We start from the raw sequence: 12,080 nt of genomic DNA, 5'->3' as shown, positions 1-12,080 counted from the left end.
TCAGTAGAGTTGAGGTTTCACCATGTTGGCCAGGCTGGTTCTGAACTCCTGACCTCAAGTGATCCGCCCGCCCTAGGCTCCCAAAGTGCTGGGATTACAGGCATGAGCCACTATACCCAGCCTCAAGTTTTCTGTGGCTTTTGTGTTAGTCTTCATTTTTCCAGAACTCTGACAGTTGACAGTAGATGGAAATGGCAACACCTATGTTTAATGCCAAAAGGGAAAACATTTTTAATGCTAGCACAGAGTTACTGAAGTATCAGAAATTTCCTGTTAGAATGATCCTGTTTCTGGTATTCTTTCTCACCTTATTTGAAACTCTGCAGCACTGAACCGACATTGTTCCCCCCAAATATCTAAACACTGTTCTGATAGCCTTGTGCAACTCAGCAAACCTAGGCCTGGGCAGAAATTGTTCAATGGCTGGCCAATACAAAGAAAGCATCTGGGGAGAACTGATTTAGGTGAACGAGACCTGGCTTCTAATGGTTTTATTGCTGACTGATTGTGTGGGCCACACAATTTAAATGAATCTCTGGATCCTCATCTGTGAAATAGGAGTAAAATCTACCTACTATTTCACAAGTACTTATGTAATACATAAAAATGAGCAGGTTCTAAAGAGTCTGTCCAGGACCTCAATTTCCATATCTTTAACAAACAGAGTGGATGGACCTAGTTATCTGTAGCCTCTTCTAATTTGAATATAAGTTCTCTGCACTAACTTTTATTATAGGAAATAGGTTTTCTTGCTGCCTCACATGTTCACAGGACATCGGAGAATAAATGTGATATAGGCAAATAGAATCCCATTTTCTAATGGGGCCCACTAAGGCCTTTCTGAGTTATTATCAGGCTGTTTCTTAAAGAGAGTATTAGATAATTACACAACACTTGTTCTGGGTTCTGGCCCAGCTACCATTGTGGCAAACAGCTCCATCCCTCATGAGCTTCAGCAAGCTTTTCATGAACACAAACCACCAGCACCTCATCTCACGCCCTTTCTGTGTGCGTGTTCTTCCTGGGCTTCTCCGTTCACTCCCAGTTGAGTTGGGAGAGTACAGGCTCCACTGGGGAGGCCACTCATGCAACCCAGAATTAACACCCACATTGTCGTAAACAGACCAATTCTTCCTTCCTTCTCCCCTGTATGAATTGTCCTGAGATGTATTAGTACATCGTGTCTCTCAGAATAAAGTAACCCACGATTAAATAATCAGTTATGCTTGTACTAAGTACCAAGTGGTGGTGGCAACTTTGGTAATTCACTTTGTCCTCCTCATTCTCCCTCCTTCCCTGGACAACTCCCCTTTTCCTCCACTCCTGCTTCCCTATATGTACACTTCTGAAAAGGTTGTTGCACATAAACGTCGGTCTTAAACTCCACTTTTTGAGAAATCTAGACTACAACTAGGAATGGTTTTCAGTATTCAAGCCAAAACAGTATGGACAAACTAAAGTGAATATTATGAATGTTGTGATTAAGAATATTATAAACATCTTTTTTAAGCGTTAAGCTCTAGAAATGTATGTTCTCTGAAGCACCAAGCAATTAATGTTGGCCTAAGTTAACGTAAATTCAACAAACACTTTACACAGTTATAGTAAAGTATGTATTCATATTTGTTTATTTTCACATAAAGAGGTTACCCCAATCTGGTGGGGAGCAGCGGTAGAGAGGTCAGTGGAAACTGGCCATACTGAAGAACAGATGGGACAAGACTTCTCAATACATTTTTGAAAAATGTTTTGGAGGCGTGTGAATCTATTACCTGTTTTAAACATTCGTAATATTAAGTCGGCCATTTACAATCAGTATGAGACAAAAACATAAAACTATAAATTCATGATAGGATAACTGGATTGAAATTGTTCATGATTTTATTATCTGCCTTGTAAATTTAGAATCAGAATCTGAGGCTGGAGTCTTAAATTCTAAGGAATAGGTGACATAAACTGACACAAATTCATACTTGATTTTACATTTATTTCATAACTCTCAGGTGTCAAAAATAATGCATGTTTGTTGTGAAAAAAATTGGAATGTGCCCAAAAGTACAAGGAAAATAATAATCTGTAATTACACCAAGAGATTTTTTTTAAAAATTGGTATACATACTTCTGGTCTTTTCTAAGTAATATATTACACATGATGTGTGATTTAAAGTCAATAATGACTGTAAATTTCCAAACCCAGTTTCTCTTACTGACACAGTTGATCTCCATACTGTGGGCATGAGGCTAGCTCGGCATTTCACAGGCATTTTCCCTTCATCTTCAGCCCTATGGATTGAATAGACATTTTTCCCACTTTATAGGAAACTGAAGATCTAAGAACTTAAATAACATTAACATGCTCAAAGATTCACATCTAATAAGTGGCAAAACCAAGTTCACAACCATATCCGTCTATTGTAAAAACCATTGGTTTTTTGCTGTACCATGATGCTGCTCCCATGAGTTAAAAAAAAAATGACAGCAAAACCCTCCTAGATTATCTTATTACATGTGTTCCATCAAATGACAGAAATGGGAAAATCATATACAACTTGCCCTCAGCAAAAAAAACTAATTGACTTTTCAGTGGTTGAAAAGTATCATGGTATTACTCTTCTTTCGTCTGTTAGAGGAGTACCCTATCACCACCATCATCAGAGTTGGAAATCAGTGCTACTGCCTACTGCTGGAAGAAATTTCTGGCATTAAAAGAACTGAATGCTGAGTGGAAAATCATGTAAATACAATTTCTTTAGGCATTTATGAAACTACACATTTCTTGGAGTTTGAGTCAGTTTTGCTTTTGAAATGACGAGTCTTTTCTGGAAAAAATAAGATGATGACATTTATTAATACCTAACATTTTTAAAGCACTTTGTACCAGGCACTATTGCTCATTAAATCCTACAACAGTCCTTTGAAGTAAACATTTTTATTTTCTTTCCTAGTTAGTAAATGAGAAGGTTGTCACAGGGAGGTCACAGAGCTTGCTCAAGATTTATAACCAGTGAGCTTTGGAGTTCAAGAGTGAACCCACACAGCCTTGCATCAGGACACATACCCTTAGCCAGTTCAGTGGGCTGCATCTTCTTCTTCTCTGAGAGTTCTTTTGAAACCTCTTTCATAGGAAGAATACATTTAACCCTTTTCCCATTTAGAAAAAAGTGCAGCTCACTGCCAGGGCTTCAGCTTTACATAAACACGCTCTTTGAGGCTGAAGTAAATCTGACTGATTTTCAATGTGAAAAATATAAAAACTGTTCTTGGAGTTATTTCTAAACAGAACCCTAACATCAGAATAGTCTGAATCATCCGAATTGTCAATTTCTGAAAAATTGGATTCACTGAATCAATCTTTAGCCAACAATTGTTTGAGAATGATGTTAACATCACATGTAGGAATGCTCTATTTTCTAGGACTTAACATTTTCAACAATCAAGACTTTCCATATTTTGTACATGGAAATGCCACTACTAAAAACAGAATGCTATAAGTAGAATGATGTATTTTGTTTCCAAAGTCAATATACTAGAGCAATGCAAAAATAATAATAAAAGCAAGATAATTCATGGCACAATTTTCTCAGGGGAAATGCTGCAAGCACCACTGGTGAGTATTCTCGGGGCAAATGGGAACAGGGTTAAAGTTAAGAGAAAATTTCCAATCTTATGAGATGCTGTGATGAAAAGTAGGTATCCACACACTGTTCCTTGTACCTACGACTGCTGGAAACTACTAGATCACTCGGTGTTCACTCATTTATCTTCTTGCTCCAGGTAAAACTGCTTCGTAAAAATAATGGCAGATGTTCCTACATTTTGCTTGAATGCTTGTTATTATATGAGAGTTACAACACCTCCTAATTTATTGATAAGTTTTTAAAGCATCTTTCCTGACAATATAGTCAGTCATTTTGGCAGAGTGATTTTTAGCAATAACCTCAGGTAACCTGTCTGCTCCTTTCGTTCCACCTAGAGAAAACATTTTCAGATCCACTAACCTGCAGTTTCTCAACAGGGGCAAAATGGCATTTTGAGCAAGACAACTCTTATTGGTGGAGAACAATCCTCTAACTGTATGGGATGGTTTAGCACTTCTGCCCCATCCCTCCTCCCGCCACCACACATATACATAAGCAAAAACACTCCCACACTTCTTCAAATGCCCAGTAGGGGGATGACATAGAACTGCCAGGCTAACAGGTGACCAGTATTCACTGGGTCATTCCCCAAAGAAGCTGCTGACAGCTTACAAGCCCCTTGCATAGTTCCATACTCTGTGTGAGCCACAGCTAACACCACACTGGGACTGCAGCTGGTCAGGATGGTGTTTCTGTAGACTGCTCCCTGACATTTTAAGGGAGAAAGAATTTCCGTTGAAACTGTCACTTACCAGCTAGTTTGGGGAAACCTGTGCATACCAGCTCTTCATACAGGTGCTTGGCCGGATCAGCCTGAGTCATCAGGGTCCCGTGTAGCCAGATAAGTAGAGCCCTGTGGCCATGTTCACGGAAGCTTTCATTTCCTGCACCAAGCACAAGAGGTCCAAGGTACAACACCATGAGCTGCTATCTCTTTCCATTGTAATCTCAATTCCAACTAAACTTTCTGAATGACTGTGGTTGCAAGTCTGTTCCTCTTTGCATAAAGCCCTTTCCGTTGCCCTCGCTGTACTGCCTTATGATGACCAGCACTTGCATGCCCTCCAGCCCTTGCCATGATGCACCTGCTGTGCTTGACACACACCCAAAGGAGTGTACAAGAGAGAGGACAGTTGTAGTGCCTGCCCAGTGGTAACAATTTTGACGAGATGTGCAACTTCTCATAGACCAATGCTCCTCAAACTCACAGTGCTTCTTTCACCTGAGTATCTTACTAAAATGCAGGTTCAGATTCAGTAGATCTGGGGTAAGAATCCATGCATTCACCAACTCTCGGGTGCTGCCGCTAATGCTGCTCTATATTCACCACTCTGAGCGGCAAGCATGCACGGTTCATTCTGCCACTCCAGTTTCAAGGAAGCTACTCTAATGGAAGTTTGCATCCCTGGGCCAGGATTATTCATTTGACAAATACTCACTGGATAACTCAGCCTGGAGAGGTGTCGGGGGAAGTACTGGGATTGGGAGCCACAAAGCCACTGTGGTTCCCAACAGGAGTTCAGTTACCAACACACTACAGGTTCCTGGCTGTGAGGGAGAGTGTGCAGGAGCAGACACGCTGTGCAAGGAAAGAGGCTTAGCTCTGCGGGGGCAAGGGAGAAGTTCACTGGACAGACTGTTAGAGAGGTGGGCATTTCAGGGAGAGGAACTGCACGCTTACGGAAGGTACTCCTGGGCAGGTCCTCTGTTCCTTTCCTAATCTTGGTCTTGATACACTAATTTTTCTTAAATACCATCATGAATCTGTCACTTCTTTGCTCAAAAGCCCACAGACTCCCTGGTGCTAGTAACCTTACCCTAGATCACAACATAATTGAATTGTAAATGTCATTGTTATTGTGCCAACTAGATTATAAACTCCCTCAAACATGCATGGCTTAGAGAGCTGATGTATGTATCCCTCATCCGGCAGAGATAAACACTCCAGGCCCTCTGTAAAGGTTTCATCGAAACACCTTAAAATCCCCCTTATCCTATTGGCAAGTACTCTGAAGGTACACTGTATTTTCAAGTCATCTCTTTAGGTCAAGATAGAGTTCCAGGAGGCAACTCAATTTTCCTAAAGACTTCACAGAACACTATAAGCCTTATTCATGACAAAAAAGAAATCTTAACAATAAAAAATCTTTTCTAGTTAGAAACTAGCTAGTATTCAATGTTTTCAATACCTTATCTTCTATCTCTCACATGAAAATGTATCCTAAGAATGAGCAATACACAGTCCCATAATTTACTTGTACGTGGTATAAACAGCGTGTGCTCAAGAGCTGTGCTTCTGCCATCCCCAGTTCCCAGCAATCACTAATACAAATCTATCCCTGAGCAGGGACACCTTCTCGTCTTAGGATGTCCATGAGAGGGCAGTGCTCTGAATAGAAAACTTTGCCAAGAAACGTGTTTGCTTCATTGGTTATTATTATTTTTTATTTATTTATGTTTGAGACGGAGTCTGCCTCTGTCTCCAGGTTGGAGTGCAGTGGTGTGATCTCGGCTCACTGCAATCTCCACCTCCAGGTTCAAGCAATTCTCCTACCTCAGCTTCCCCAGCAGCTGGGACTACAGGCTCACGCCACTATGCCCAGCTAATTTTTGTATTTTTAGTAGAGATGGAGTTTTACCATGTGGGCCAGGTCTTGATCTCTTGACCTCGTGATCCGCCTGCCTCGAAGTACTGGGATTACAGGCATGAGCCACTGCGCCCGGCTGCTGCATTGTTGAAGCTAATTAGTTGATTAATGCCAAGCAAACTTTCTGTATTTCCTAGGTTTTGGTCTAACCACAAAAAAGCAAAACTAAGGAATCCAGCTGATCTGACCTCACTAATTCTGACAGCTTGAGTCCAGCTGAAATGATTCCATTGCTTGGAATCATCTAGGCAAGAAAGCCCTGAGTCTGCATCCCTGTCTCTCTCATGAGACAGCCAAGTCTCCCAAGGCTGAGTCCTACAAGAACCCCTTCCCCCACACCCACCTGGTTTAAGGAATTCCTCTTTCTGGAGTGCAAACTTAAACAGTGAGCCTACTGATTACAGAATAAATCCATTCACCCCAGCACAGTCTCAAGGAGCACTAGAAATCAGATTGGCTTCCCACTGGCACACCAACTGTTAAATCCTTGCTTCCTTCGTGACTGTCCAGTGGGAACCTTAATTTCTTTCTAAATGCCACATGTTTGATATGGCTCAATAAACATAATCATCCCTTGCACACTTCAGTTTACTGCAGACCATGAGTGTTCACTTTTCTGCAAATCTTAACGTCCAATCACTGGTGTGGACCTAAGCTAGCAGCCCCTATTCCTGGGCCCCCCGAAGACTGCGGCTTACTGTGAGTGCCATGTACTTTCTTGGAAGACCTCACACCAGGAGGCACTGCTGTTCCTAACAGTGAATTCCTCCTGCCCACATCATCCAGTCTGTACTCACCCGACCACTGCTCCTCTATGGCTCTAATCTGGTCATCTGTAAAGTTCCATGAACGGGCCAGCCTCTGCCACTCATTGGCCTTCAGCTGATGATAAGCCAGGTCCCAAAGGAGTGTGCGAATATGTCTGGTCTCCAAACTATGATCTTGCTTGAATGTCAGAGTAAAGCCTGTTGATGGGTCCCTGATACTCTCTTGATGCTCCTAAAGTGAACATAATTGTATCAGAAGATTTCAGACGTGTTCTACTTACTACCTTATTTCAGAGTATATATGTTTTTCAAACATAACTGGTAAGGTGGTAACCGAGACTATGTTTTTGATGCCATCTGTCACTGGATCATGTTTTTGCCATCCAAAATGGAAACAAATGCTTGAAATCAAAAGTTTGGGTACCATCCGTCTGACATAGGAAATGGGAGGGATTTTGCCTATTGTGTTCCATGCTGCTTAGAACAGAGAATGAGAACAGAGAGGCTGTCTTGGGGAAGGATGTATCACAGCAACAAAACCATCACTAATGGACTTCGTTTGAATCCATATCCCCTTTTCTTCTTTTGTTTATTTGATGTTCTCATATCAAAGCTTCAGTGGGCACAGATTGGGTATATCCCTTATAAGATCACATAGCTGGTCCCTCATTCATCCTGCTCTCTGGTAAGCATGAGGAGAGGAAACCAGGAGCCTAGCTCAGGGTGGGACTTGGGGAACAGGTGACCAAGGGGGTGGAGAGGACAGGAGTGGATATCATTTAAAGTCACTGCAGCCAGGCTCAGCCCAACAGCACTATGCCTAGATTGGCGTCTCGTTTTCTGTCTGTGTAAAGGTTCCTTTTGTCCCTTCTCAGAATCCACCAGAGTCCTACAGAATCAAACCAAACACACTGGAGAAAAACCCCTGAGTGAAAGCAGGAGCACCTCTTCCTAGAACTGCCTCTTGTGCTTACACCACTCGGGCTCCAGGTAATCCTCCTGCAGAAGGTTGCAAATCAGTTAAGGACATCCAGGACACGTGGCCCACCAAGAAGTCTGGGACTTCCTGCTTACCTCTCCTTTTTCGTATATAGCAACTTCTATTTTTGTCTTTCACTTAAATAAAGGTGTATCTTAATGAAAATATTCTTCACAACAAGATGGGAGTCAAGGCTGGGGCAGGAAATGGATCAAAAGGGTATGGGACCCTGGATTTCAAAACTAATGAGAAGAACTTGATGGGAGAGGCTCATCCCCACCATGGATCAGCCTGCACCCTTCACGGCACCAGCAACCTCCTCCAGGAAGTTTGACAGGGGAAGCGCAATAAGCTCCTCCCGGGAAGATTGGCCAAGAAGGGCAAAACCCTCCTCTAGTATCTGAACTTTGTGTACAGAAGTTGGAAGAGGAATGGGAGGTGTGAATTACCCACAGTTGTTTCAGAGACTGTAAATGGCAGGCCTTCTCCAACCCAGCCTCAGCTTTACTTCCACAGTGCCTAGCTCCCAAGAACTCCAAAGGAAGTAAGGTTGAGGATGGGGAGATCCAACAAACTTGGGCGCTGTGGGCCACTTCTCTTTGTCCTGTTCTCATTCCATCTCCTGAAACAATGATGAATCCAGCAAGATCAAAAGCCTAAATGTCACAAGGGAAAGGGAAGAACACAAAATGCTTCTGCATTTATCTTTGTGCGATAACATTTTTAGTTCTTCAAGAAACTTACATGGTTTTGCATTTCAGGATTGGGCTGGGTGGTCCCTCAGGCTTCCATCGAAAAGGGCAGGAGCCTTGGAAAGCCTAGGTCTTTTTCAGCAGTCAGTGGAAGCATTAAATAGCTTTCCTGCCAAAGCACTGAACTATTTGTAGGAATAACATGAGCCAGAACTGGTGGAAATTAAAATAACATAAGCCAGATTTTAGGAAGCTCCCATTTGCCTCTGAACCACTGAATTTAATGATGGATGATTGGGTGGTTATGTTAATGGATAAATGGATATAAGAGAGGAAATTTAAATCATCTCTTTAATCCTTTTACTAGGAATCATTTTATATTAGGCAGGATATAAACTTCATCAATGAACAAAGAGAATTTAAAATATTAAATGCATTTGGTTAAAAAAAATTGAAAAATGTATCTTAAAAGACAAGTATTTCTCCAACTCCAGACTTTAGGACCCCAGTTGTCACCAGAGTAAACAACTCTTACCATTTCTGGGAGGTCTTCTTTAGCTATATTTATGTATTATATATGGTTTTCAAAGTTTATCTAACTCTTATGTCTTAAAGATTCATTAGGAAAGAGGGCATATTCATTTGGTGGGAAAATAATTTATTCTCATCTACCCAAAATAATTTTTTAAAGCTTCCAGGAATTAAAAATAAAACAAATGAATATTTCTATTTCCAAAGAAAATGTGAAAGCAAGTTAAAGAGAAAGAGAAAAGATGGCACTTGGTAAAGTTGTCTTCAATTAAAAAAAATGATAATTTAAGAAAATAAGCCTGAGGATAGGAAAAGCGGAAGAGGTAAAGGGAGGAGATGAGTGAACATAGAAAGATGAGGAGTGGGAGAGAAGAAACAGAGAATTCCAATTGTTAAAATTTTTAAAAACAGTTTTACAAGCAAAGCACTTTTTTTTGTTGTTTTACAGGCAAGAAAAGTTGCAAGGAGGATGGTGTGACCTTTAAAAGAATCCATATAGATCAAGACTAGCAAGTTAATTAAACAAAATTGTGAGAGAGAAGGAGATGAGTAAATGCTTTTTGCTTTAAGGATTTAAGGGAAATTTCCGAAGATTGGCCAGGTGGACAGCAATCCAGCTTCATAGAAACTCAGGGTGAGCCCCACATGATTAGGGCCTGAATTCCGGAGCTAACCCATTGGGCCAGGGATCGCCGTGCAGCCTAGAATTGAAACAACACGTCACTATAAGTCAAGAATGGTGTCTGGCAGTGCCAATCTTGCCTGAGGGCACAGACTTGAATCTTGCAGGTGAGGGCAGTCTATTGAGAAGCTGCATGGGTAGCAGATATCAGAGGAAATAAAAATGAGAGAACACCAGAAAGAATGACTTACAGACAACGGTTTTTTTTGTGTGTTCTCAAGTAAATAAGGTTTTCATGACTCTCACAGAATATTTGAGTGCCAGAAAGCCAGCACAGGGGTGTGTTGAAAACTGCCAAGCCACAGAAAGGAGTTTTTCTTAATCACTCATTAGTGCTCCTGGAAATAGCTCATGGCCAGACTGTGGACAGAGGGCACAACCAGGATGTCACCCATCAGGGGCTCACATGCCAGGTCCATTAAAGCTGGCATGAACAACACTGCTTGACCCAAGCGAACTCTACGCACTCTCAGTTCTGACATCTGATGTCGGCAAAGGAAGAGGCAGCTATTCATTCCATGAATGGGGGCAGCACAAAACAGAAGGGACAGTTTTAACTGTACTGACCAGGGCTCTGCTCATTAGAGCAAAGCATGACACAGCCCCCACACTGCCTCTCAAGAAGATGTGTGTTGCCAGGAGAGCCTCCACTGTGCTGGGCTCGACCTTCCTTACCTCTCTCCAGGCGTAGTATCTCTCTGCTTTAATGAGCATGTCCACCACAAAGCTATGGTTGCTCCTGGAGGCCACAGCCAGGGCAGTCTTTCCTTGCTAAAATGTTAAAAAGAAAAAAGAAAAAAAAATCAGGCGGTATGGCCCAGTGATTAGGAGCTCTGGTTTTGGAACAAGGGGAACTGGGTTCAAATCTTGATACTACCACCCCATGCTGTGTTAACTTAGGCCAGTCCTTTTCTCCTTGGGTCTTTATAACTACCGGATAGTGGAGTGGTCAGGGGTAAATGTGCTCACACATATAAAGCCTTTAGAACATATGCTAATAACCCTGAATATTTCCTAGCCTCTTCTGCAGTTAGATATGTGACATAAGTTCTGGCCAATGGTCTGTAAATAGAAGTGGGACATGCAACTTCTGGGAAGTATCTTTAAACAGAAGAGGGATGAATGGCATTTTCCTTCCTTTCTTCTTCCTCCTGAGTGGAATGCTGACATGATGGCAGGAGCCTGAACAGCCACTTTAGACCAGGAAGTAGAAGGCATGTTTTGAGGAGCATTGAGTAATAAGACAGAAAAGGGCTGGATTTTATTATGAATAATATCAGTAATGGCAATGCTGGTCATTCATAGCTCACTGGACCCCCATCTAGAATTTTTTTCTTTTATACCATACTGCCTCCAACCAAGGGTGAGAGGTTTGAATCTTAACCAAATGGAATGATCAACAAGGGCTGTTCTGGACATAATTTTGGGAGTGCTCTGCCTGGAGCCCACATGGTATCTTAGACAAATTACAAAAAGGTACGCTTTTCTCAAGATGGACAGAGCTTAAAGCCAGGGCACACAGCTTTGTAAGCAGAATCCCCTGGAGTTCATACAGTGTACAACTTCTACATCTAAACAACACTTTTGCCCTGAGCAAAGGATGGTGGTTCTCATTTGCTTTTCAAGAGACCCATGAAGAATTTGCTCAGAAAACAATTAAAATTAATGGTCAGAAATGACCCAAGAAGAAGTTCCAATCTTAGGAACCTGTGTTTCTACCCTTTCGGATCCAGAAATACATCCAAGTATTATCTTACATGGTTAGATATTTGCAACAAGTGCAAATCCCACCAATGTAAACGATTTGGTTCTTAGTCTAGGCACTAAGACCCAGGAGAGCAGAAAAATTAGGGCTGAAAGTAATCAGCCTCTAATCAAAAGAGACAGTAATGAAATTAGGAAGAACTGCATTTTGCAGGCATTTAGCAAGCCTCTAATTGCATGCTGTCTACATTCTGGCTTGTAAAGCCATTTGAATCACTATAATTAGCCTGCTTTGAGAAGGCAGCATTCTGAGAGCCGGAGTTTTCAAATTCATGGGAAAATCTTCCTAGGGAATATACGCTGGAGTAAAAATCCAAACACTTCTGCCCTTAGGGGTTGGGAGGTAGCAGGGATAGAAGGTCCCCTGAGAGCTTTGCAA

At 41.8% G+C, this 12,080-nt stretch overlaps 1 protein-coding gene across 1 annotated transcript in view; it reads right to left on the bottom strand.

The window, feature by feature from the left end:
- Positions 1-1,605: 1,605 nt before the first annotated feature.
- Positions 1,606-12,080, bottom strand: part of ANKDD1B (ankyrin repeat and death domain containing 1B) — a 51,116-nt gene continuing 40,641 nt past the window's right edge. Inside the window, 4 exon segments of the mRNA XM_012462141.3 lie at positions 1,606-2,819; positions 4,391-4,522; positions 7,084-7,285; positions 10,613-10,699. Coding sequence (XP_012317564.2) covers positions 2,758-2,819; positions 4,391-4,522; positions 7,084-7,285; positions 10,613-10,699 — 483 coding nt within the window. The 3' untranslated portion in view covers positions 1,606-2,757.

The sequence above is a fragment of the Aotus nancymaae genome, unplaced genomic scaffold, assembly GCF_030222135.1.
Source record: "Aotus nancymaae isolate 86718 unplaced genomic scaffold, 86718_ANA_hifiasm-v0.15.2.pri h1tg000014l, whole genome shotgun sequence".
NCBI lineage: Eukaryota > Metazoa > Chordata > Mammalia > Primates > Aotidae > Aotus > Aotus nancymaae.
This window is presented reverse-complemented; position numbering and strand designations above follow the sequence as displayed.